This window comes from Odontomachus brunneus, unplaced genomic scaffold (genome assembly GCF_010583005.1).
Source record: "Odontomachus brunneus isolate Ranch 3 - 2012 unplaced genomic scaffold, Obru_v1 Obru_scaffold_063, whole genome shotgun sequence".
In the NCBI taxonomy this organism is placed as follows: domain Eukaryota; kingdom Metazoa; phylum Arthropoda; class Insecta; order Hymenoptera; family Formicidae; genus Odontomachus; species Odontomachus brunneus.
Window position 1 is genome coordinate 736,092 of NW_022639513.1, and position 26,000 is coordinate 762,091.

At 38.0% G+C, this 26,000-nt stretch overlaps 1 protein-coding gene and 1 long non-coding RNA gene across 2 annotated transcripts in view; one reads left to right on the forward strand and one right to left on the reverse strand.

Moving 5' to 3' along the window:
* Nucleotides 1-444: 444 nt before the first annotated feature.
* The window catches only part of LOC116846307, a 160,222-nt gene continuing 134,666 nt past the window's right edge, over nucleotides 445-26,000 (reverse strand). The window contains exon 5 of the long non-coding RNA XR_004378449.1: nucleotides 445-697. This is a non-coding gene — a long non-coding RNA (uncharacterized LOC116846307). The remainder of the gene's footprint in view (nucleotides 698-26,000) is intronic.
* LOC116846304 overlaps nucleotides 23,336-26,000 on the forward strand; it is a 101,151-nt gene continuing 98,486 nt past the window's right edge. The window contains exon 1 of the mRNA XM_032819967.1: nucleotides 23,336-24,857. Within this exon, the coding sequence (XP_032675858.1) occupies nucleotides 24,732-24,857 (126 nt within the window). The 5' untranslated portion in view covers nucleotides 23,336-24,731. The remainder of the gene's footprint in view (nucleotides 24,858-26,000) is intronic.

Sequence of the window (26,000 nt, forward strand, 5' to 3'; positions counted from 1 at the left end):
TTTTTTAAAGATTGAGAGTGCAAATAGAAATTTGTGTTATTTAAATCTCCTACAATAATTCTATACTGGTCTAAACTCGGAATCGATAAAATACTTCGGAATCTTCCTTTATAAATAAATTAAAATTTTTTGCATGGAAATACAATGTGTAGTAATTTTTTCTATTGTCGAGAACAGCATACTACTAAAACGTTAGCTTAAAATAGTAAGGTAGTCATATCTTGATAGATATTGAAATTATATTGATTTAATTACGAGATAATCTTGAATTAACAAAAAAGATTTTGCATTAATTTTCAAGTTTCAGATTTTATTAAAAATCCTTGTATTAAAAAATGTTCGGATTTAAAGTTTATTGAAAGTCCTGGCAAAAAAATATATATGACATTTTAAAATTCATCATAACGTCGCTATCATCTTTAGCAACATTACTAAAAGGTCCTTAAGTTTAATATTGGTGTAATACTTTTGTGTCATGTGACTTACGATTGTCGCGGTAGCGACGTAAACCAATCATCTTCGCGGATCATCCAGTCTCAAGCCAGAAACTGTACGGAAAGTTGCTTGCATAGAAATTCTTCAGGATTTTCGCAGACCCAGCATGGATTCCGATCAAAACGTAGAAATTTGTCCTGAAGTAGGTCACTCCACTACAATACCACTTGAGAATCCCATTCTTCTTCTGAACACGAATTTTCTGTATAGAATCAAAACAAAAATACTGTAGAAACAAGTTTTCTTTTTTAATAGACAAAATTGGCAACTTCTCTTATAGAATTAAACTCTTATAAAATTCCACTTTTGTTTCAACTATTATAAATTCAATAGAAAACAAAAAATAAAAATAAATAAAGAAATATCAAAACATTATGACAGAAAGCTAAGCGTGTGCTATTTCGTTCGTGTTACAGATATTAACTATAATACATAATATTAACAATCAGAAGACAAAAAACATAAGAAAATTTTAATATCTCCCGTTATCGCGCTCTTTCTTCCTTCCCTCTCTAACTTCCTTTTGTCTTTTCATTTTCTTTCTCCCCCTCTCTCTTTCTCTCTCTTTCTCTCTGATGGCCTTCATTCTTAGATTACCTCTATTTTTGCATTATTACCATTCATATATTACCTCCATTTCTGGATCGCAGGAATTAAGTGGAATCTGTTTGGATTTTTCATTTAAAGAATTACGAGAGTTTTAAATATTGCATTTCTCACTTCAATCTACGTACATTTTACATTTAGAGACCATCTCTTTCTTTTGGAGAATCATACTGGATAGTATTTAGATCTCAAAGAATATTTTATGTGAATTTTCATCTGAATCTTGCTAGATTCCCTAAAGTCCATCTTGCTTGTTGGGAAATCAAACTGGTTTCCAATTATATTCCAAAAATGTTCCACGTGGGTGATTATCGTCGCCATCGTTAAATTTTAATCTGATAAAGGCGCGTAAGCGCGAGAACGTTTGCTCGATAAGTAATTTTGGCTGATCTAGGCTTGGCTCGAACATAGACGCGTGCTAAGCGGATCTACTCTCTTCCGAGACTAAGGGGGTGAGTTTACGCACGTGTGTTTACCTATTAGCGACACGTTGGGGCTGCGCGCCCGACAAGCTTTGCGATTGTTGCTTCTTCGCAGTGTGCAGCTCCCTGTGCATATCCGTTCGGTAACGTCGTAGGTATTATTTTAACGTATACCTGCTCTCGCGCGTTGTTTCGACGCGCGCATTGAATAAACGACTTAATTATTATTCCAACTTCGATAACACGGGACAGACTCGCGACAAGTCAGGATCTGCAGCTTCACGTCTCACTTCCAATCTATTCAAATTGTTTACCTCGAAAGGTGTATCTTGTCTATAGTCAAATTAACCGTGATGGTAGGAACGCCTGTCACTACGTTATGTCGCTGTAGAGGAGAACAGGCGGGCATATATGTACTGCACCTCACATAGAAAATTTCCTGGGATCTAATTGGGACCCAATTCGATTTCCCATAAAGTTATGAATTGCCTATATGGAAATTTCTCAAACATTTCCAAATATAGTAAATATTCCGAGTCGAAATTTTGACCCTGTGCTAAACTTTGAATTCTACAACGCAGTAGGAGCTAAGTTAACAAAGTACGTTTAATTATAATGGGATATAATTTACTCACATGTTTTGACTCTGATGATGTCAAAATATACTTTAATATGTAATGTAATTTTAGTTTAAGTTAATTAAAGTTTTATATTTGAAGTGAAAATGTGATACGTATAACTCTTGTAGCAAATCGGGAAAAACTAGACAATGTGTACAGGAATCGAAACCACGCCTAATACTTCATTTTGTGCAATCGTCAGTAGAAGTATCATAATTTTAAAAAGAAAGCAAAGATTTGTAATCGATGAAACTTTCTCCTGAAGAAGGCGTGATTAATTCGTTCGACTCTTTCATACAAGTTTTTTTCTTTATGAGTGCATAAAAAACGAGGTATTGTACTTAATATATTTCTATACGTATCTTCTAGTTTTTATATACATATATATACAAACATACATATATATATATATATATGTCAAATTTTAATATAAATCTAAATAGAATTAAAAAATATCGACGAGGAGAGAATCCGATCGGTAAATCCGATTGGATCCCTGTCTGTTTTTCTACCTGGTATCCCTATTAAAAATGGGATATTTCCCAATCGGATTCAGATAAAGTTTTCCGATCAGATTTTAGCGAATGAGGAAAACCGACCAGATCTCTGTTTATATTTCCATACGGGGATTTGTTACGGAAGAGTTGAGAAAAATTAAAGACAATACGAGTTCTCTATCTTAAGACAGAAGAAACTATCGATATCAGGATGTGCCGGCTAATCGAGCAAGTGAGAAGTAACGAGACAAATAAGTGGCTAGACAGACGGACAAAGATAAAGAGGAGCAGGCGGGGGAGGAGGGAGGGGATATCGACTACGGGGGATGCGAGCAATAGTTTGGCAGAAACCCGTGAGGCAGATAAGCATGCCTGCGGGATGGCTTCGATCGAAAGTGGAGATTCCTGCTGTGTGAGGTACCGCTATCTTCCTCTATCCCGGGCAGAGCGCGGCGGCACTCGCGGCAACGGCACGGAACGGAGCGGGCAGAGCTTCACGTAATTATTGGGTTGCCCCGTAATATTGGGAAAGTTCGTGGCGCCCTTGTAAAATTCTTCCTCGCCGGGAAACCCAAGAAATTCGGGCGGCGTGGAATCTTCAAATTGCGCGATGGGAGAGCGAGAGAGGGACCGAAAAAAAATCATGAAACGAAATCTGACACCAAATCATCGTGACCGAGTCCAAGCGCGATTCTTGAGGCTCATTCGCGATGCGACAACATGACAAGACTTTGAGCAATTAAAGATCAATATTAGAGAAACACAGATCTCTACATAACATGTTTAGACATTGCGAACATACATATATTAACGGCTGCACATTGATGTGGATTGCATAAGCGTGATGGGAGCGGCGGCCATATTGCGGCACATAAAGACATGTATAACTGCAGGTGTGCAGTTCTGCTTTGAACATTATTGGAAGACCTAATGAACCAGGAAGAAACAAATTTCTCTTTATGCGATATTGTTATATACATATAAAGTGGTTCTAAATAACTGCGAAAATTTTTAAAAGATGATTCCTTGTCAAAAATTAAAGAGAGTTTTTCTTGGAAACACTCTTATACTTTTATATCGCTTTTTGAGAAATTACACTCCTTCAAAGGGTGAAGTGAAAATTAGGTTTTTATTTTTTCTCAAATTTTGGAAAGATTAAAAAAAATGAAGTGTGGAGGGTGTTTTCTACTAGTAAAATGGGTGTTCATTAAAACTTTTTTAATCCTGCCGTATCATACATTATAAGAGAATAAAACCAGCAACCTCTATTCTATTTTTCATTAGAACTTTTTAACAGATCGGAATGTGATCATTTAAAAATGCATCAGAAAGCTTTATTTGTTTATAAACGTTCTTATTTTTTTCGTAAAACTAATAGTTTTCAAGTAAAAAAATAAAATACATTATCATACACAAGACGGTAATCCATCAAATTGTATTTTTGATGAATATAAAAATGTCTAGTAAACGATTCTCGGATTGGCAACTTATATAGCACTAAATTTAATTTTTTCAACTTTTCCTTTGTGTGTGTATGTATGTGTATGTGTGCGTGCGTGCGATGTGTTGTATATATTTCCATGTAGTTTTTAAATTGATTAATGTGCGTGTGTGTATGTATATATTAATCAATATTAAAGTTACATAAAGATACATACAAGATATTAAATCATTTACAACAGAAGCGAACACATCCGTTTATTTGGCCTAGCCATTATTATGGAATTTTCAAATCGTATTTTCTTACTGAAGATGGATCGAATTACAAGAATCACGCGTTTTTGACACGCATCATGATTCATGAGGTTTTTTACTACATTTGTCGTTAATTTAAAGAAAAAATAATTCATAGTATATGCATTTTTTACAAAATAAATTTTTTTCAATTTTTTCCAATAATATACAAATGGGTTAAAAAGAGAAGGTCTGATAATTTTGGGAAGAAATTTTTTTCTCTTCGTAAATATACTGAAAAAATTATACTGAATATTTATTTGTATGTATATGTGGGATAAAAGTTTACTTCACAGAAATAAATTTTTCCGAAGTAAACTTTTATCTACAGAAATAATTTTTGTGTCCCACAAATAAATTTTTAAGTATTTTTTTTCAGTATATTACGCACTTGAAATCTTGAATCTTTTTCTTAATTCTAATCTGTTATAATGGAGCCATTTCCGACCTAATTGATCTTTAATTTTGAATTTCTCGCAAGTTAGTGGAAAAAATAAGGACTTTTGTTTCTCATACAAAAATCTTTTTATTGTGTTCTTTTTATATTTGTAATAAAATGAAACATTTAAATGAAAATTTGTGAGTATTTCTTAATAATATTCTACAAACTTAAAAATATATTTATAATTATTCATAAATTTTTATTAGAATTTTTACAAAATTTAAATAAATATGGATGAACCTCAGAGAAACGACCTCACAGTGCCAAATTAATACTAGAAATTAATCTATGAAACCACTTTCATTCCTTTGAGATCATTTTTGTCGTCAATTTTGTTTCTCGTGGTCTAGAAAAAAATCTCCCATGACTTTTAATTATTTTTAAAATAGAACATGTTAAAAAGAATAATGGAAGAGGTTGATAATATAGAGGTAACGAGTTATTTTATGATTTATTTTGGAGAAAAGATTGAGGGAGAGGGAGAAAGTTTTAAAATATTTAAATCGAAAGGAATCAAAGTGGCTCTTTTGGACGTCTGAAGATGTTTGTCATTTCTGAGCCAAAAATTTGTTATTTCTTAAGATGTCAAAAAAATGTGAGGATTAACCATCTGTTTATGCGTATCTTACCTTTCCGAAATATAGCGGCAAGACTTACTCGTGCATCATACTCAAATATGCCTGTTAGTAGTCTAGATACGTTACGTAGAAGTCTGTGGGGAGAGCTAACGAAGGAGCCGCAGGGCGCGACAACGTGCGAACAACGTTCGGATCGCAATTCTGGAGTTCCTCAAGTCAGAGTTAGGACATCATCCGCCATTTGTAGGGAGGAAATGAGTGAGGAGTGAGTGGGAGAGAACTTGCAGCGTGCTTTACTATTTTAGTTTTTAGAGCTTCTCTCTCACTTTCACTAGAGTTACTCTGTCTCTCTCTCTCTCTCTCTCTCTCTCTCTCTCTCTCTCTCTCTCTCCCATTCATGTCATCTCTAAAAATAGCGAGCAGGATGTAGACTAATCAGGTATCATCATACTTTGTCTGAATTCTGACTAGAGTGATTCCAGCAATTTACAAAGGCTGCGCCACGCAGAGAGCGACGTCGCAATCTGCGATCCCTATAACGTCGATTCTTGAGGAACTCTCACCATCTCCTCGATTCCCGGTTACACCACTGAGCGCCGTAACCGCGTCAACGATTGGGATCTCTACGTAGGTAAGACGCGTAGGTGTAAGTGCTTAAAGGCACACACTCAGGCCCGTGAGATTCGGTAGACGCTCGATCGCTGGCACGAAACTTGGCGCATGGCTGCGCTTATTAACTTATTGCATCGTCCTCCTCCTTCTCTTCCTCCGAGTTGCCGCTAAACTGATATTAATTACCGCATTTGCCGGCGCATCGCCCTATCCGATCTGCTGAGGGTTCGCGACCTTTGCCTGACCCATTTTCAGCTTTACGCGCTCTGCCACCCGTGTGTTGTTTAGTTTTTCCTCTCTCTCTTTCTCTCTTTTTCTCTGTCACTCTCTCAGTCTTTTTTTTTTACACAAGCTTGATTCCTCTTCAAACAGAGTCGTCCTTTCTAAAGAGACTCGATGGCACGGAAAGCTTAACAAGGTTATGGCACCGAAGGGGCTACCTTTCCGAGGTGTTTTATCACGACGGTGCGAAAGGGTAACACGGTGGCCCGATACGAAAATATATACACGCGGTCATTTGCATTATATCGTCGGGGGTGCTCGAAGGTACGTTCGTGAATCATCCCGCGGGACATGATTTACGCGTGTATTTTTCGTTCCGAACGGCCGCGTAATAACTAAGCTGTGGTGACGATTTTATACAATACGCGCGGCGCGCCGTACATTCCATGCACATCGCAGCGTACTCCCCCATCCTCTTCTTCGTTCTCCTTTCTTCCTCCTTCGTTTTGTTTTGCTTTCAATCTCCGAGCTTTCCGCATGCGTTTGCATACGCGGAGAGGCCGACGGCAACACCTGTACCTTATCAAAATGCATAATTTATTACTTCACTAGGCGAGCGCGCGCGTGCAACGCAGAAATAAATAAATACATAATACATCAGTTTTTCCTCCCTCTTTTTCTCCGTGACGAGTCGCAGCGCGGCGCGTTAAGGGTGCATCGTATTTCCCGGCTTATCCCCCGGGATACCATACTTGACGGACGGGGATCGTGTTTGCCGTGGAGGACGGCCGTTGGAGAGCTTCCTGGACGAGCTGCCTGATACAATGAGTCGCCGTTGCCGAAAATGTTTTCTCGTCGCCGGGGCTGTTTGTCCGGGTATTTGCGCGCAGCTATTGACACATCCCCTCTCACTCCTTCTCCTCCTCCCTCTCTCTCTCCCTCTCTCTCTCTCTCTCTCTCTCTCTCTCTCTTTGTCTTTCCCTCGCCCCTTTCTCTCGCAATCATAGTTCTTTATCGCCAAGGTAAAACCCTGACTTTGTGTCCGATGTTGCGAAGTTAAATGGAAAAGCAAATTTATCGATTTACTACCGTAAGGGACTATTGTACACGGAAAATTTAGATGGCCGCGCCGGCGGAAAATCGAAAGGATATCCCCCACGCGCGTGCGCGCGCTCCAGTTTTAGCGGATGTTCGAATTAAACAACGGATTTCCGCGTGAGTATTAGCATTCGCTGCATCCGCTGCACGGTTTTCTCTATCGGCTTTAACACTTCGCGGTCCGGACGGGCCGCACTGCGCTCATCGTTCCGCTCGAGAATATCAAAGGTGCGCGACGAATCGTGGCTCTTCCTAATAAAGAGAAAAAAAAAAAAGGTAGTCGCTGCGAACTACTACGTCCCGGAGAGTGCGGAAATGTCGAAATAAACGACGAATCTGGAAGTGTATTTTGAAAACTCGCAACGAGATTAGAGTGGTCCAAAGTAATTTTCATCGATTGAGAGACACGACGGACCTGTCGCCCACCGTCGGCTTTTTCCACTTGAAAGTAAGTTGGCCCGTCCGCTCTCCTCTTTTTTTCCTGCACGGTGACACGGTAACTTTATTTAAGGAAGAATTAGAGCCCTAGATTTTTACAGAGGAGCGACATTCAGATTCGATGTATCGAAAGTCGCTATTTTGTATACACAGTGATAAGCAAAGTTAACCTCAATAATTAAGCTAAATGGGAATGTTCATTTCATGATTAGTTTGAATTAGCTTTGTGTTATAGCTCTGTGCTTAGCTCGTAAAGCTTTGCAATGCTCTGTGTTAAAAGATATTTTATTAAGTCATGACATACTAAAAATATTTGACAAAAATATTATAAATCATCGAAATACCACAATGCTTATTAGCTAATGCGAAGACAATATGCTACTTGGATTTTGTAACTCAGATAGACTCTGAGACGAAACGGTAATTGTTTGGAAGTTTATACACAGAAAATAAATTAGTATCCATTTAAAACTAATATATTCAAGTCAACAACCATTGTTTCTCATATACAGAGTGTTTGGCAATTATTGACATACATTGTATAAGCAGCGATATATAATTTTAATCATAGAATAATTAGAATAATTGGAATAATAAAACAAGTTGTAAATATATACATATATATATACAAATTTTTATAGGGATAGGGAGGTAAAACTTCGTTTGTTTTTTAAATTAGTCTAATTAAACCCATAATACGGTGCTGCAGATTGGGCTTGGTTAAGTTTTTTTTCCAAGGAAAAAATCTTTTGCTCCTATAAAAATTTTGTATACATATAATTTTACGGCTTGTTTTGTCGACTATTGCAGAAAGAATACGATTTTAGATGCTTCAGTACTTTCAAACGCTTATCAACGAAATTTTTCAATGTCGTCTCTTTGTAAATCTACAGCTCTGGAAAGAACTTAATACGTCGGAATTCGTCGTACACAACGAACGCGTTTGCATTCGCGTTTGCAACGAAAACTTGGGGAAATTCTGGTCGAAAACCACTCGCTCGTCATTCGCTCGCGTTCGCATTGGTGAGGAAAAGGACGGTGGTATGCGCAGCTTGTGCACCCTTCTGCTCCTCCTCCTCTTCCTCCTCTTCTTCCTCTTCCTGCTCTTCCTCTTCGTCGCCCTCATCCCCCACTGGATAGCCCGATTTCGCGTGCGAACTTTCGCGTAATATGACCCTGATTGGCTGCCGGGAACACTCGCGATAGCAGGCAGAGCAAACGTCATATCCGATTTTCACGGTGCGATTGACCCGGTAGTCGGCAGCTCGGCGAAATGGCGGTAAAATCAACACGTCGATAAAATCCTCCTCGTCATCGGCAGCGGTGTTGAGCCGGCGCGCTACGTCGTGACTATTAAAATATTAGCGAACGCGCACACGTTCCTCTCGCTTCGTGGCCCGAAACGCCGGAGGCGCGATGCGCCGTGCAAATAAGCGGGATTGCAATTAGAAAAGTGGAGACTTGCCGGTTCGATGGATGTAAATTTATTCATGGAGTTGGTCGTACACCGGCTCCGCTCGATATTTCGACCAATCTGGGAATTTCCGATTCAAATTCTGGGAGAGAGACAGAGACAGAGAAAGAGAGAGAGAGAGAGAGAGAGAGGGGGGGAGAAGGAAGGAGGGAGGGAGGGGGAGATGGGAGCGAAGGAGGTATCTTGCTGCGAAATTGTGGTGTAACGTTAGAGCGATATATTTTGGAGTAATTAGTACATCGCTGTAAAGGAATGTAACATTTGCAATCGCGCAGCTCGCGTACATGTGCAATTTAATGATATTACGCGTACTGTGTACGTTACGCATCGCTGTCTGATTAATTTGGCATTTTCAACCTTTCGTCGATTTTTAGCATCTCCATTCTCGGAATCGTCGATCGAGTGATTCCAACAAGTGGATTGACTGAGAATATTAGGACTGTTCTCCTTTATTCTTCTTTTCATTTGAAACTTCAGTCGCGATTAGCCAAGGGGGGGAGGGGGGCGGATATGATTTCTTCCTTTACTTCTCTTCTCGAATTTAACGATATTCACATTTTTCTTTTTAAAATCGGTATGATTCTATAGAATTATCAAGAGAGTCTTTCTCATATTAACTATTAAAATTTATAGAAGTAATTAAACAATATTAAAATTTTTAAACGTTTTAAATATTTATACATATATTTATACGTTTCAAACATTTGTAACCATAGAGTGTAAATATATACCTAAAGTGCTTTATAAGTTTTTTTTAATATATACCTAAAGTGCTTTTCATAATTCTAATATAAAATGGAAACCAGAAAAATATTCGGGAAATGTTTGGCGAATAAAATGGAATTTGCTTGGATTTCCCATCTAGAAACACGTGTTTGGAACATCACACTTCGCATAGGATTGGATAATCCGATTTCTAAAATATAATTGTGACCCATATAGAAATGTTCCAAATTCATACGTTCCCATGTATTTGGAATGATGTAGTTGGAATCTATATTCAAGGAAAATTCTGAAAAATTTCTATGCAAGACTTTAAACTTGACTCTCCATAGTTTTTCTAACCAGAATTTGTAATCATTTTTTAAGTGATTTGTCTGTATTTCAATTGGATTTCATGAAATTTTCTACGTAAGGTTTTTAGCTTCAGGATCAAGAATCAAATGAACCTAGTTTGCAATTTGACTGAGAATGCTGTCAGGATGGATTCTTCTTGTCTTTTTGCCAAGGAAAGCGCAGCTGAGATGAGTGAGCGTTAAAAACTTGCCGAATTCGGGAGAAAGCGTTCAAAGCTTGATTTGCGATACGATATTGTCATTCACCACTTTCCGTCGATTCTTGTCGCTTCGTCGAGCGTTCTGACTTCTTCTATATTCATTGGAGAATAAGTCGGATCTGACTTGCGCGCTCGTTAACTCAGGCTGCGTTATCTCCTGTAGCCCGACGTGTCGTCGAAATTAAAAAGGGGAGTGCTAGAGCGAAGTCGAAGATATCGTCAGGTTTAATTTAAGCGAAGGAACAGTCTTCAGTTCCACCATTCCGCCGTTATCCTTTTCCGTCTCCTTGTCTCTCTGTCCCTCTTTCTCTCTTTCTCGGTAATGGCCGAGCCGTTGTCGAGTTGTGCCACTCGCTGCAACGCCGATGCGGCACGTTTCAGCGAGTAGTTTCACACCGCGATCTCTCCCTCTTGTCTCACATGATCGTTAGACGCCGTTCGCTCCATAGAGAGAGACAATCGTTGTCCTTCTTTCCCGCACCTGGTCGCTCATTGAACTATCGTTCGCGCAAAGTATCGACCTAAGAATATCTGAATGGAGCATGTACAGTCGAGAGAGAAACAGTTTAACATTTCCTTTTTCTAATGAAATTATGTAGCACAGCTCAAGTATAACCAGTTACAGTAGCCAGAAATGTAGAAATAAATTTCCAGTGCGCATGTGCGAACGGTGTAACTAGCAATATGGCGACGCAACTTTCTGTGATGTGAGTATATGTAAATATACCAAGAAAATTTAATAGAGAAATACTAAGATGATAGCGAAAAATAATACTACAGTTCTCACAAAAGAAATTAGTTTCTTCCGTTTCTCGAAAAATCCTCATAAATAAAAAAATTTATTATTAGTGTAATTGTATAATTACACTAATATTTTTAACAAATAAATAAAAATTGTACATATAAACATTTATTCATATACATCTTTGCTCTTGCTCATGCAATACAATTCTATATATGAAGCAGGCATTAGGTTAGTTATAAAATATAGTCTAATTTTTTGCACAAATTTTGCTTATTGCATTCAGCAAAATCCTTAATACACACACATAATAACTTTTAAAATATTTATTTAAATATCAAATATTAAAAATATTATTTAATAATATTTATTCAATAATACCAATTTTACTTATTTCTCAATTTCAAAATTTCAATTTCTAAATTACATGTTTATTCCAACGCGATTTTAGATAAATATTCTCACAACTAACTCCATTATATTTAAATTATACATTTTGAAAATTAACGCTCCACTGACCTTAAAGATATTACGATAGTTCATGTAATTACATGAGTATGACATCAAAGCGCCGACAATTACTGTCATAATTGTTTGGTTATACTTAAACTATGATTGCAGCGCTCCGAGTTGTCATAATTGCGAGCAATTACTGATAAATTTCCGCAATAATCGCTCAATAACAAGAGACAATTAACCACTGCGCAAATCCGTTACCGATTGCTCGCAATTCTGACAACTCAGAGCGCTACAACTACATTGGGAAAAAAGTGTTCGTTTTGTTCTCGACTATACACATTGCGCCGAAATAGCTTTAACGTTTTTTTCCACTATATCAATCGAAAATCTTAACCATGTACAATGCACCATCATATTCGTGCAACATGACTATTGACTATTTCGAAAAAGTGACAACGTTGTCTAGAAGCATTAATTAATAATTAAAAATCCACCTGGTTATTTACAAAATGGTAGAAGACTCTTGTTTGTTTAACCTAATCTATAAATCATGACCGCAAGTGTCGCTATCATGATTTATCTGCCATATCGCGCAATCATTCGCTAATCTTTTTTAATTAGTAGCACAAAATTTTACGTGATTGTTTGCGAAATAGTAGAGGCATTTTGTGTCCACTTTGATGAATTTTACCAGCACACAACGGGTGTGTCAATAATTGTCAGATGTCCTCTAACTAGATTGCTGACTCTGGACAATGGAATGATGATGGAGGATAAACGCCATATTATTTTGCGTGTGCACATTTAATGTGTGTATTTGTGAGTGTGTTTATCTGTGAGTGTATGTACACCACGTGATCAATTCGTGACTATTCTAATCAGAAAAATACTGCGTGATATTTTGTTTTACTTACAAACATTTTGTCTGTTATATTTTTTAATATTTTATTTCATTCTTTTATCTAGTTTAAATCTTTATTGTTTACAATTGCGTGTGTACTCTTCGTAAATAATTAATAATAAAATCTAAAAATATTAATAATCAATACTTTCAGATTTGTAGTTATGTTATTCATTATAAATCCTAACACTGATTTTACAATGACTGATCGATGTGATTTATATGTAGGAGTAAACCCAAAATAATATAGCTTCCTACATCTTCTCCACTTGAAAACACGTGGAATTCAGCAATCTAGTTAGTATATAAAAGTCTGTACTTACAATAAATTGAATGTAGCAAATCCTTCGAAGATGCTACTTCAGTTGATTGCAAACGTGGTTCCAACACGAGCTGGTATACTCGAAGTACCGTAATCTTCTCCTTATTGCTAATTGGATCTTCCTCTCATAGAATGTTTCGTCTAGATATTCTTATGACGAGAGATGGTGCCGAGTTCCCCAGAGTCTACGAACAAGAAACGAGTCGGCGGTTCGATCGTTACCCTTCGCTTGCCACCCTTGTGACCGAGAATCTTTCAAACGAGCATTGTCTAATGGCAGTAGGCTCATCTCCCTTTCCCTATTTCCTTCCGCGCACTCTTCGCGGTTCATTAAAGTGCCTGAGCCTGGGTAATTAACCGGGCAAGAACTTTTCTGCTTTGTTGCGGCTATATGGAGAGAATTTTGTAGTAAAAATTATTTTAAACTTTGTAACTAAGAAACATATTATGTGGGTGACATTCAGCTTTAATTTATTATCCTTCGATGCTGCACGTACTATATACATTTCAGGAATTGAAATTTATTATTAAAAAATTTACTACGTCTATTTGCAAAATTTTTTACGTTCCTTAGTAAGAAAAATTCTGATAGTTTATTAATGATACATACACCCACACACATATGACAAAATTCATATATAATATGTGGGGAAATAAATTTATATATAATATTTATATAGAGTTATATATATATATATATATATATATATATATATATATTATATTATATATAATTAACAGCGCATATATAATTTTATATATAATTATATGTTATATATAATTAACAGCGTGTACGGTAATTCGAGACGTAATTGCGGTATAGACGAAACCTATATTTTAGAATTTCAAAGTTACCACTTTTCAGGTAACTAATTGTTGTGACTGACTGTAAACATGATAAAATTAATTTTCTTATCTTTCTTCCAAGTCTACATCGAGAGAAATTATCCGATAAACAACTAACAAACGGATATTTTCGATCAAATTCCGATAAATTTTTATATCCGATTAGGATATCCGATTAAATTTTATCAGATACTTCCGAACATAATTCATTAGATATACCGAAAAAAAAAAGTATGAACCGATATTTCTTATCGAATGTTTCCTAATTGGATACAAAAATCCATCGGTATTTTGATCGGAGATATCCGTTTGCTAATTTTTTATCGAATAATTTCTCTCAGGAGGGAATTCTCTCTGCAAGGATCATGACATCATACTGATCAAACTACAAAAATTTTCATCTCAACATCTTTGACGGTTCTCGTGTTATGAGCGAACATGGAAGGTGAGAACTTCCTCTTCTTTGAAGTCGATTGAAAGAATCTACCGTGTTCTTGGAAAGATAAACTCTACTGGCATAGTATATTCCTGGACTACTAGAAAATACGATAAGATTTAAAAGAATTTATATGATAAAAACTATGCGACGTTCTCTCCTTACAATGTTTGTAAGACGCTTTTGTAACGCTCCTGTCGTGCTGCTTGAAAGTTCAGGGCACGGTGACGCCTCGTCGCGATACATGTTATTTAGCGAGCGGAAATGAAAAGCGACGCACCGTATGATTTCACCGCAACGAAAATCTGCCACAATAGACGACGGAGATGGACATTCATCGACGTTGCGCGCGAGCTGCACTGAGCGAGTTTATCCGAGAAAATACACTCCGCCAGACGCGATCAGTCGGCGCTTCATTACGATTTTCGCATGTCGAATGCACTCCGGCCGCCGCGCTTCTTCCCAAAATCATAAACGAAATCATAAAACATCTCCGTGTCCGCGGAATTATTAATTACCGCGAAAATCCGGACGGATTTGTATCGCCGCGGGCTCTATGCTTTAATGACGCAAACCGAGCGAGCGGCCCCACCGAAAACGGACGAAACTTTGGCGTCCGTTAATGGAGAAACTGAGAATGCGTGCGATACATTTTCAGCGGCGGGGGCAAATATTTAACAGTCGAGCATAATTTTTGAGCTGAACGCAACAATAATACACGTGTCGCTTTCACGGACGCGTGCGTCACGAATGTTCATTAACGCAAAGGGAAATATCGCTGCGCGGCGCGCCACTTGGAGTCGTTAATTGGCTGTTCCTACATACATACACCATTACACGAGACGTACGAAGGGATACGTCTGATAAAATCCCGACATGCACGTCGCGCATGCATTTTGCGACGCGAGCGAGCCGAAAAGCGAAGCGGAATTTCGCTACCGCCGCCCTTCTGCGCAGACGTCGCGCTCGCTGTCAGTTAAAACTATAAATTTAATTATTTAGGACGTCCGCGAGGGCCGACCAAATGTGAATATGAAATTACGTGCGTACACACGTGCCTTCGGCTCGTCGGCCGCCACAGCGTTTTATTATATATGAAAACACAAGAATCCGCCTCTGCCGGGGAAATTGGCTCTCGCTCTTTTTCCTTCTCTCCCTGTTTTTCCTTCTCTTTCTTTCTCTCCCTGTTTCTCCCTCTCTTTCTTTCTCTTCCTGTTTCTCTTTCTTTCTCTTCCTGTTTCTCTCTCTCTCTCTCTCTCTTTCTTTCTCTCTCCCTCTCTGTCTCTCTCGTTCTTTCTATCTCGCTCTCGCGATTCCACGTGGAATCTCACCCCGCTAATGCTCGCCTGCTCGTGAATTCTTCTATTTTTTTTAAACCGGCCTCAACAGTGCTCATCGCAGTTGATAATCTCATGCCGCTTTAATTAATCCACTTGCGCGCGATGCAGGCAAGAAGTACATTTCGACGAGAGATCGGCCAGCGGTGCGCGAAATCCAAAGGGGACGTGCGACGAGCTCGCCGTATTTTCGTGCTCGTCGAGCGCGCGTTGCGATTTCGATAAATAATTGCGTTCGTCGTGTAGCATGCTCGGTGCGCGATCGTTATAAATTTCGACTTTTTTTCGCGTAGCTGCGCGAGAGAAGTTCGCCCCATGAGTTGGAACTTGGACGACTTGGTGAAAATTCCACGAATAGACGTGCATAGACGGCGGGACAAGACTCTTCATCTACATTGAACATATCTTGGGACCTAATTGGGATTTCCAATTTCCTCAACCAAGCAGTCCAATTTCCCAAAATGATTACAGATTCTGATTGCAAAATCTACCAAAATACGAGTTAGAAGTGCGCGCACTATAAAATATATCCTGCATTTGAGTAAATGTTATTTGCTCGGAGTATTTCGTGAGTTTATGTATCTGCGAATCTATCATGAATTCATCATAAGCGCACACAAATTTATTTAAAACATATTTTGAACCCTATCCAAAAATAAACAAAAATGCTGAAAACAATATACAAACGTTTAATGTATACTTTGTGATGCATAAAAATATCTACTTCTTATCACTATAATAATTCCGGATTAATTGCGTTATTCTTTTTCCAGCAAAAGAAACAGCAATTTTCATAGAATTAGACCATTACTGCAATATCACCGCAATTTTTATGGCCTAAAGACTTATTATACTAATAAAATTCTTACTGTACGAATATTTGTGTAGGGGAGATCAGGGCTAGATGCTTTATATTTTAGAATTTCGAAGTTACAACTTCTCAGGCAACTAATTATTATGCCTGACTGTATAAACATGATAGAGGCAACCTTCTTTTATATATTAACGCCTACCATAAGACCTGTTAAACGCATATTTTAATAACTAAAATACAAACATGCAGCAACATAGTCATCTTGACTTGGTACCGAGTTAAATTGCCCAGTAGTGCAGAGTAAGAAGGCTACGTATAAAATATGTATTCTGATTAGTAATTCCAGAGTCTTCGCGAGAGGTCTTCGCAGCCTTTCTGCTGATTCTTAATTATGGGCCCACTTTACCTCGTCCGCCCATGTACTCTATTTCAATCATTTTATGAATAAAAATTGCATTTATTACTAGAAATAGTATATTATACACTTGCAAGAAATTTCATTCTAGCTAGTAACTCGTCTCTTAATTTTATTCACTCACGATGGAGAATATTAATAGAAAATTCCGAGAGGCTCGAAATAGATATAGGACTTTTATGTTCATCTCAATCCGTTTTATGTTCTCACAAAAATTACGGAGGAGAATCTGGGACATCCTATATAATTTTGTTAGAAGAATTTTAGTTTTAAGTTTCAACATAATGTTATAATTTTATTTGAATATCATAATAGTCTCATAAGAAATCAATATGATTATATCTATGATAATGATATCTTCTTCTGATATTTTAAAATATCGTATTCTTAATTCAATATTTTGTGTTTTCTAATTATAAAAATTATGTCTGAATAATAAGAATATATTTTTCTTTATTTAATTATTTATAAAATGTATTGATGAGGATAACACTGGGTTTCCAATCATTTAACGCTATGTAATCTCATTTTAAAATAATGATATATATTTTTGTTAAAAAAATTTTAAAGTCTTGAATTTCTACAATGTTATAATTTTATTTGAATATAATAATGGTCTTATGAAAAGTACAATGTGATTATTTCGATGATAACGATATCTTTTTCCGACATTTAAAAGTGACATATTTTCAACCAAATATTTTATGTTTTCCATTATAAAACACAATCTTTCCAATGACAATTATTTTTGAATAATAAGAATATATTTTTTTTTTGTTCAATCATTTACAAAACGTACTGATGAGAATAACACAACTTCCGTTTAACGCTATGTAATTTCATTTTAAAATTTACAGATATTTACAAAGATTTTTCTTTTCTGTGTATAAAACGAATTTATGGGATAAATGTGGAATTCCAAATTGTTGTTATATAATGGAATTTTTTGGGGACACGTTTGGACGTTCCGATCGTAACCCATGCTGCATCCAGAAAAACCTTGAGAAATTTCTACATGGAAATTGATATCCCTCGACGCGCGTCATTCTCACGTGCGCGAGTTATGCAAAATAGATAAATGTAAAATACAGGACCGCCGTATTGAATATTTACACCGGGATAAATATAATGCGCGTTTCATCTGCGATGATGTAATGTAATTTGGGTATTGATCAATGCCGCGGCGCTTTGTATGCGTCGGACGTCATTAGTGATGCGCCGTGTTCGGCTGCAGTAAAATGTTGCGTAACGCGCAGCATCTAGACGAGTAATTCGGTACGCTGCAAATTTCACTGCTCGAAAGACGAGCCGTTCGCTACAAATAAGCCGACGCCTATTTACCGTCGCGTGTTCTTCTTTTTGTTTTTTTATCTTCATTTTGCCGAAACTCTCCCGGAGAGCTGACACCTCGACGAGGTATGTTCGAGTTGGTCGGAGCGATATGGTGCGGATGCATCGAATTTCGACGAGCCACGGGAGTTCTTCGTAAAACGAGCGAAATTTCATGCCATTTTTCGTAAAAGGGCATACAATTCTCAAAGTGTCCCGAAGAAACCGATACTTGGAAAAAAAAAGAGATTGCCGGGGGAAACACGAGACATAAAACTGGATCGGGTAATTGTACGAATGGGCATTGCATTACGGGTGTAATAATACATGACATTTTCTCCGGCATTGGAGGCAGAGTGCACGTTTTACGGTACATTTGGAGAAATTCAACCGAAACGTCGAATTGAAACGAGAATAATAATAAGAGCGATGATATGATAAAAATGATACTATAATAATTATATTAATGAGACCCACATATGGGATATAATAAAATTCACGAAGCTGTGTAATGTGCAAGTAATGGACACGGGAATATGAGCGTTGCGAAAGGTATATTCTTCTGGTATTGATTTTAATACTTTATTATATTTTATTCTATTAAACTTTATTATATACAGAAGAATATCAATACATATAACATGATATATATATATATATATATATATATATATATATATATATATATTATATGAAGGATAGGAACACAAGAAGACAGCAACGACTGTTGCTGCTATACACAGAAAAATGTCACTCCATCACTGAGAAAAGCAAGAACTTAGTTTACTTTCCACCTTTTACGTAGTGGTTATCTTCAAAGAATATTTTCTTGACAATAGTTTTAAAATATACTTATTACAAACTTTCAAAAAGCTCATATTACTCAAAAGCAGATTTTTTATATTTTTTGCAAGAATATTATAAAATTTTGCCTCGATGAAAAAATCGATTCGATTTTATGTAATAAGCCGAATTCTTATTTTAATTTCATATTCATATGATTCATGTTTATATTTATATGATTCATATGATTAATATAATATTTATATGATTGAAATGCTAAACTTACTAGGAATGAAAATGTATTTTGAATAAATATATGATGCTTATGATAAAATTATGATAGATTTATATAAATTTATGAAATACTTATGGAACAAATAACATTTGTTTGAATGCAATTTTTCTATACATTTCCTGTGTAGACTGCCAGAGATATAATGATAAAAAAAGATAAATAGTAAAATGATATTTTAATGACATTTTAATGACAAGAAAAATAAAAAATGAAAGAAATAACATGAAAGAAAAATGTGAGGAATATACAAGATAAACGAGTAAGCAGGATAAAAGAATGTACTTTGAGGAACTTGTGGGATTGTTATACGAAGATGAATAAAACCACACAGTAATGTGATGTAATGTGAAAGAACTACTTAATTGTTCCCGAAATACGAGCGTACGTAATGTTACGAATGCGCGCTCGTATTCACTGTAAGCGTATATAATGTTATAATTTTATTTGAATATTATAATCTCATAAGAAATACAATTACCTCGATGATAACGATATCTTCTTCCGACATTTAAAAGTATTGTATTCTCAATCTAATATTTTGAGTTTTCTATTTATAAAAATTATTTTTGAATAATAAGAATATATTTTTTGTTTAATCATCTATAAAAAATGTATCAATGAAGAGATAACACAATCTTTGTTTAGCATTATACATAATCTCATTTTTAAATTTATATGTAAAAAATACAGATGTTTTGAAAGCTCTTTTCTGTGTGTAGAACGAGTCCTCAGTTGGGATAAAAATGGAATTCCGTCTCCTTTTGGAATCTCATACTATAAGCCAAGATCGAGGTTCGTCATGAAGAAGGTCAAGCCGAATTGTAAGCGAAAACCGTAATCGTGATGAATTCTTAAAGCTCCTTGTATCTCACCACGGCCATGTTGGATTTGTGACGTCGGAAGCGAGGAACGACACGCTGATAAAAGTTACATTTCAAAATACGGACGAAAGAGCATTTGAGATTGTTTGAGCATATTTATTGTCCGAAAAATATCTCTTTTCTCTGACAATTGATAAATAGTTGCATAATAAATGGTGGAATAAAGCATGCAGACAAAAACAGAATTATTTTACCATTTAACGTGTCTTATTTCGTTATTTATTATTGACTACTACGACTATTTGTTGATCGTCAAGGGAAAAAGATTTTTTAGACAATTTTACAAGTGTGCTCAAGCAATCTCAAATGCTCTTTCATATTTACTCAAAAATGGCATGCAATTTTCGTCAACATGTCATTCCTCGCTTCTGACGTCACAAATCCGACATAGCCGAGGTACGAGGAGCCCGAACATAACGTCTCGTCGCGCGATACGAGATCTTTTTATAACCTCATCGGCCTTTCTGAATTTATGATGTGAATCAATCAGCGATCAACATCGGTACAAGCTCCTTCTAGAAGTTTCAATTTCTAAAAGCTTGCTAATAGAATTATAATACGGCCGGGTAAAAACTATTCACCAACTGCTTCGATTTCCAAATACGGAAAAAGTCCGTATTTTGTCAGAAAAGTTTCCAAATACGGCATTCCTCTTAAACAAACGAAATTTAAAAAATATAAGATCCGTAATATTTCAGTAACGTAACGCAGTTTCGAGGACTGCGACAATTTTTCGTCTGCCTCATTCGCGACCGTTTCTACTTGGAACTCCACGAATAGTTTGAACGTACGCGATTCGTCCGATTACGACAGATGGAAGCAAAATCGAGTCGCCTAGTGTGTGCTTAGGATAATTATTTTCCACGCGTTCCAACTTCGCGTCTTTTCGCAAATCTACTTGCATCGCTAGGGCCAACAAAAACGAACGGACCGTAACAGTCGAGTTAACAATCAGTCTCTCTGGAGAGTAAGATAGACAGCACGTCATTCTCGTTCTGTTAAGTGCGGAGCAATAATTTCCGAGTGTGGTTCTCCGTGGAGAATTCGTAACGTCACGTGCGGAAATGGTGGGAATTAATAATGCCGTAAGTTATATGGGAGGAATTGATGTGTCAGTTGTTGTTGACTCAGTCTTTTTATAAATTGGAGCCGCCTTGCAAGCGCTCGTGTGCGCGTTGCGTCACTAGGAATTTTTCAATTGTATCCCCTCCCTTCTGTCACTTTGTCTTTCTGGAGTTATAAATTGGAGCGCTGGAGTTATATGTAGATTTTTATCTAAACTAGTGTACAGCGTGAATTATTATACGTTACACCTATTTATTTATACACGCTTGTGCATATATATTTTATTTAAATGTATTTTGAATAGATTTCAGCATTGTATGGTCTATCAAATAATTAGTAGCATTTTAAATTTCAACCTTTCTAACAAGCAAATTGGTTCTTTTACAAATTGGAGCCGTTTAGTAAAAGCTTATATGAGTGTTGATTCACTCGGAATTTTCCAACTATATCTTCCTCCTTCTCTCTCATTCCTTCCTCACTCCTAAGCGCTCGAACTGCATGCAAATTTTTACCACTAAATTAGCATATATAAAGCGCGCTATTATACGTTATATTTATTTTAGCTGTATTTGTTTGTATGTATTTTATCTAAATACATTTTCAATGCATTTCAACATTGTTCAAACTGTTAAACTTGCAATCTTCTTTCTTTTTAAATATTAACGCTTCTAACATGCAAAGTGTCAAACTGTCACGCGTGCGTTGGCGCTCACTTGTTCCGTCATTTGCATCAAATATGCAAGAACCAATCAGATGCTCGGTAAAGGTAGGACAATGGAATTTGAAATTTGTAATCCAAAATCGCTTTCCAAAATCTCGAAAGCCCTAAAGTATATAAAATAATTCAGACTCAATATTTTTATGCACCTATTCTAATGTTCTAACAATATTAGGACTCGACATGAAATCCTGACTGATTGAATCGATACAATATAAAAATTCTTGCGTAAAAATTTTACAATTTTCTTGGGCTGTCAATTTTTGGTTATTATCTTATATAAAATTAACGTACAATTAATATGTTATTATTTTCGTTTTAATGTAATATATTTATATCAACATTATAACTTAACAATTTTTAAAAACCATGCAGATAACATATAGTTGCACAAAATTGCATTTCAATATTTCTAATGGCTTTCAAATTAATGAGAATACATACAAACAAACATACAAATTGAAAATCTCTTTTGAAGTCGGAAAAAACACTTCATGAATATTTCATAATCCTTTTACTGATGGGATTTTTGTGTGTGTATTATCTATAATAACCAATATTTTTTATTCCTTCTGTTTTTAAAGGAGGCTATCTCTATGTATCTCTCTCTTTCTCTCTCGCATTTTTCTGTATCCTAATCTAATTTTTTAAAGTCGATTAAAAACACTTCACGAATATTTCATAATTTTTTCATCGATGGGTTTTTATATGTTTACTCGTAATAATAAATATTTTTAATTCCTCTCGCTTTTTTAAAGGAAGTCATAAGCCATCTATCTATCTCTCATTCTCGCAATTCTTTACACCCTGATCTAATTTTTTAAAGTCGATTAAAAATACTTCACAAATATTTCATAATTCTTTTACTAATGGATTGTATTTACCTACCAATATTTTCAGTTCTTTTCGCTCATTTAGAGGGAGTTATAAGCCATCCGTCTATCTCTTTTCCTCACAATTCCCTGCATCCCTAATCTAATGTTTTGAGGTCGGTCAGAAATACCTCATGATTTTTTTACTAATGGGGTTTTGTATGCATTACCCATAATCCAAAATTCCCAATATTTTTCATTGCTTTCGCTCTTTTGGTGGGGATTAAGTCACCTGTCTATCTCGCAATTCTCTACACCCCTAATCTAATTCCCCAGTTCCCCATACCGGCCGCGCGGTCGGTCGCGATCGTCATGGCGCGTCGACGCGGGAAATGACAACCTGTCCCCGGTTACCACCACGTTTATTAGATCCGTTTTTGGGGATTCCCCGGCGATTTGTCCGCGGTTCTGTCGCTCGTTCTTTCCTAACCCATCCTTATCCGCCGTTATCTCCCCACTATCTCGCGTTTCTCTCTCCGTTCGTTCATTCTGGCGTCGCGACGGAGGTCGGAGGTCGGCGGACGGACGGACGGACGGACGGACGGACGGTCGGACGTACGTAGCGAGCGAGGACCAGCGCGGCGGACTGGGAACGTCAGAGTGCTCTCCGACTTCGTCGCGCACGCATCCCTCTCTGGCACGGCGTCGCCTGGCGGGCAACGGCGCGACCTCGCGTATCGTTTCGTCGATCATATACACCGAGAGCAACACGTTGCGTCGTTCCTGTTGTTTTGTGACGGGCCGGTGAACGCGTCCGTTCATCCTGTTCACCGCTTCGGGAAAGCTCGTTCGCAGTCACGGCAGCCGGCGGGAGCGGAAATTGAAAACGGCGGTGCGCGATCTGGACCGAGAAACTGAGTCTCATTCGGCGCGGAATTGAGCCGCGGAGGGAAGAGTCCTCTATTTCTCTCTCTCTCTCTCTCTTTCTCTCTCCCTGTCCCTCTATCTTTCCCTCTTCGGCTGTTACGTCATCGCGGAAAATCGTCTGCTGCGATCCGCCGGAGCGAGAACTCGCTTCGATTATCGAGCGCGTTCGATTGCCGCGGAGTGCCTGACAGGTGAGCGTCTTTTTCCACTTCCTCCTCTGCCGAGACCAGCGGAGCATCCCCGCAGGATCTGCGACTCGAGGCTGCGTTCCTCGGGGCCTTGGTGTGATTTCGACCTTAGTGGATTCATCATCTGAAGATCGATTCGCCGGAATAACGTTCGAACCAGGTGAATCCCCGTCGAGCGGGAATGGACATCTGGCAGAGACGACGCTCGTGAAGGCCACCGGTGTTGCGTTTTTCCCGCTCGTCCAGTGCGCGAATCAGCTCCTCTCCGTCGGTGGGGAGGAAAGTTGCGGCCAGGTCGACTCGGCGGGAAAATCCTCGGCAGGGAGGCCGTCGTTCACGGAGCGAGGAGTGCCGCGCGCAGTGGAGAACCGCGATCGAGCGCGATGCGCTGAGGCATCGATCATATCGAGCGGGTCGAAAGCGGGGACGGACTGGGCGCTCAATTAAATCGCCTGAGCGTCGCGGACGGGCACGGGATTACGAGGACGGACGGAGAGTGACGGCGAAGTAAGGAGCGAGCGAGAGAACGAGCGGAACGGAGCGAAGCGAAGTCGCGTAACTCGATTGATTGGCCCCGCAGTGATTGTCGCACGGCCGACGAGAGCGCGACGCGATGCCGGGAGATGTTGTATCGTCGCTCTGAGAGGAGGAATCCGGACCGTTGGCACGTCACCACCGAGAGCGCGAGCACCAGATACTCGGAGCCCGCTCCCGAGTGCTCCGCCGAGAGGCCCCGCGTCGATAGAGGGTGATGCTCGTGGCTCGTCCGAGTGGCGAACGTCGTAGAGCGTCGTAGCAGAGCGAAACGGCGACGAGAGGAACACGATCTATCACGAGAGCTGCGAGTGGAAATCTTCGTCGCGAAGGCCCGGGATCCGCTATATTAATTGCCCCTTGTAATTGGGGTTTCTAGGATCGCGCTTAATTAATTGGCTCCGACGTGAACGATGAAGTGGTGCGTGTTGGTGTTGGTATTCGCCGGCCTGAGTAGAGGCGATAATGCCGTCGATACGGATTCTCTCACTCTCAACTGCCTGCAACTCAATTCCCAGGAAGAGATAGATCTCGACAAGGTACGTGAGTTGTCGTCGTCGTCGTCGTCGTCCTTACCATCGTTCAACCCCCGCGAATCCCTCGTGAGCCGACTTCAAACGAGCGGCGCTCGCCTCTTTCCCCCGCCTTTTTCTCTACGTTTCTTTTGCCTGCCTCCCATTTCGTCCCCGAACAATCCGTATTACGTAAAATTTCATGTGTAACGAGATCCACCGAAACCGCTCCAAGTCTCTTTCCCTGCGGGAGACGTTCGCGCAATTATACCGTGACTTTAACCTCTATATTTTACGAATCAGTGAAAAAAATATTTTGTTGGTCTGGGTAGAATTCGAAATATTACAGGTTAAAATTTTTCGTTGTTTTTTTAATCCGCTAGAAAATTGTTTGTGGTATGTAAAATTTGCAGCAGCAGCATTCTAGGAATATCTGCTGGAAAATTTGAGGGAATGCAAGAATTATACATTTGTTTGTCTCTGGTCTTTTTGTCCATCACAATCAAATTTTAGAAGAAGAGTGACTGGTCCACTTAACGTGGACGTCACAGAGAGGCTTTCTTGCTAAATTTCACGAATAACTCAGATAGAAATTCTGCCTCTGTCATCTATATTGATTAAACAGAAATCTGTATTGATTTAACAGAAATTTTGTGACATGTAGAATTTGCAGCAACAGCATTCTAGGAATATTTACTAGCAAATTTAGGGAGATGTTAGAATTATACATTTGTTTGTCTCTGGTCTTTTTGTCTATCACAATCCATTTCTAGAAGAAGAGTGACTGGCTTTAACGTGAACGTCTTTCTTGAGAGAGGCTTTCTTGCTAAATTTAACGAATAGCTCAGATAGAAATTCTGTCTCTGTCATATATATTAATTAAATAGGAAACATATTTGATATCGCAAAGTTTGTTAGTCACTTATCCGTTTTAATTAACTTTTAATACCTAAATATTTAAATAAAGACTGCAAGACCATTTTATTGAGTGGCACACGTATGCGCGCTCGACGTCGTGGTACATTGTTGATTGCTCTTTTGTTTCAATTAATTATTGTGTTTCATTTTCGCCCGATGAATAAAGATTTACTCTTTGCTAATATTAAATCAACTGTAGCGCGCAATTTTTCCCTTCGTCTGCGTAAATGCGATTACTTAATATTGATAAAT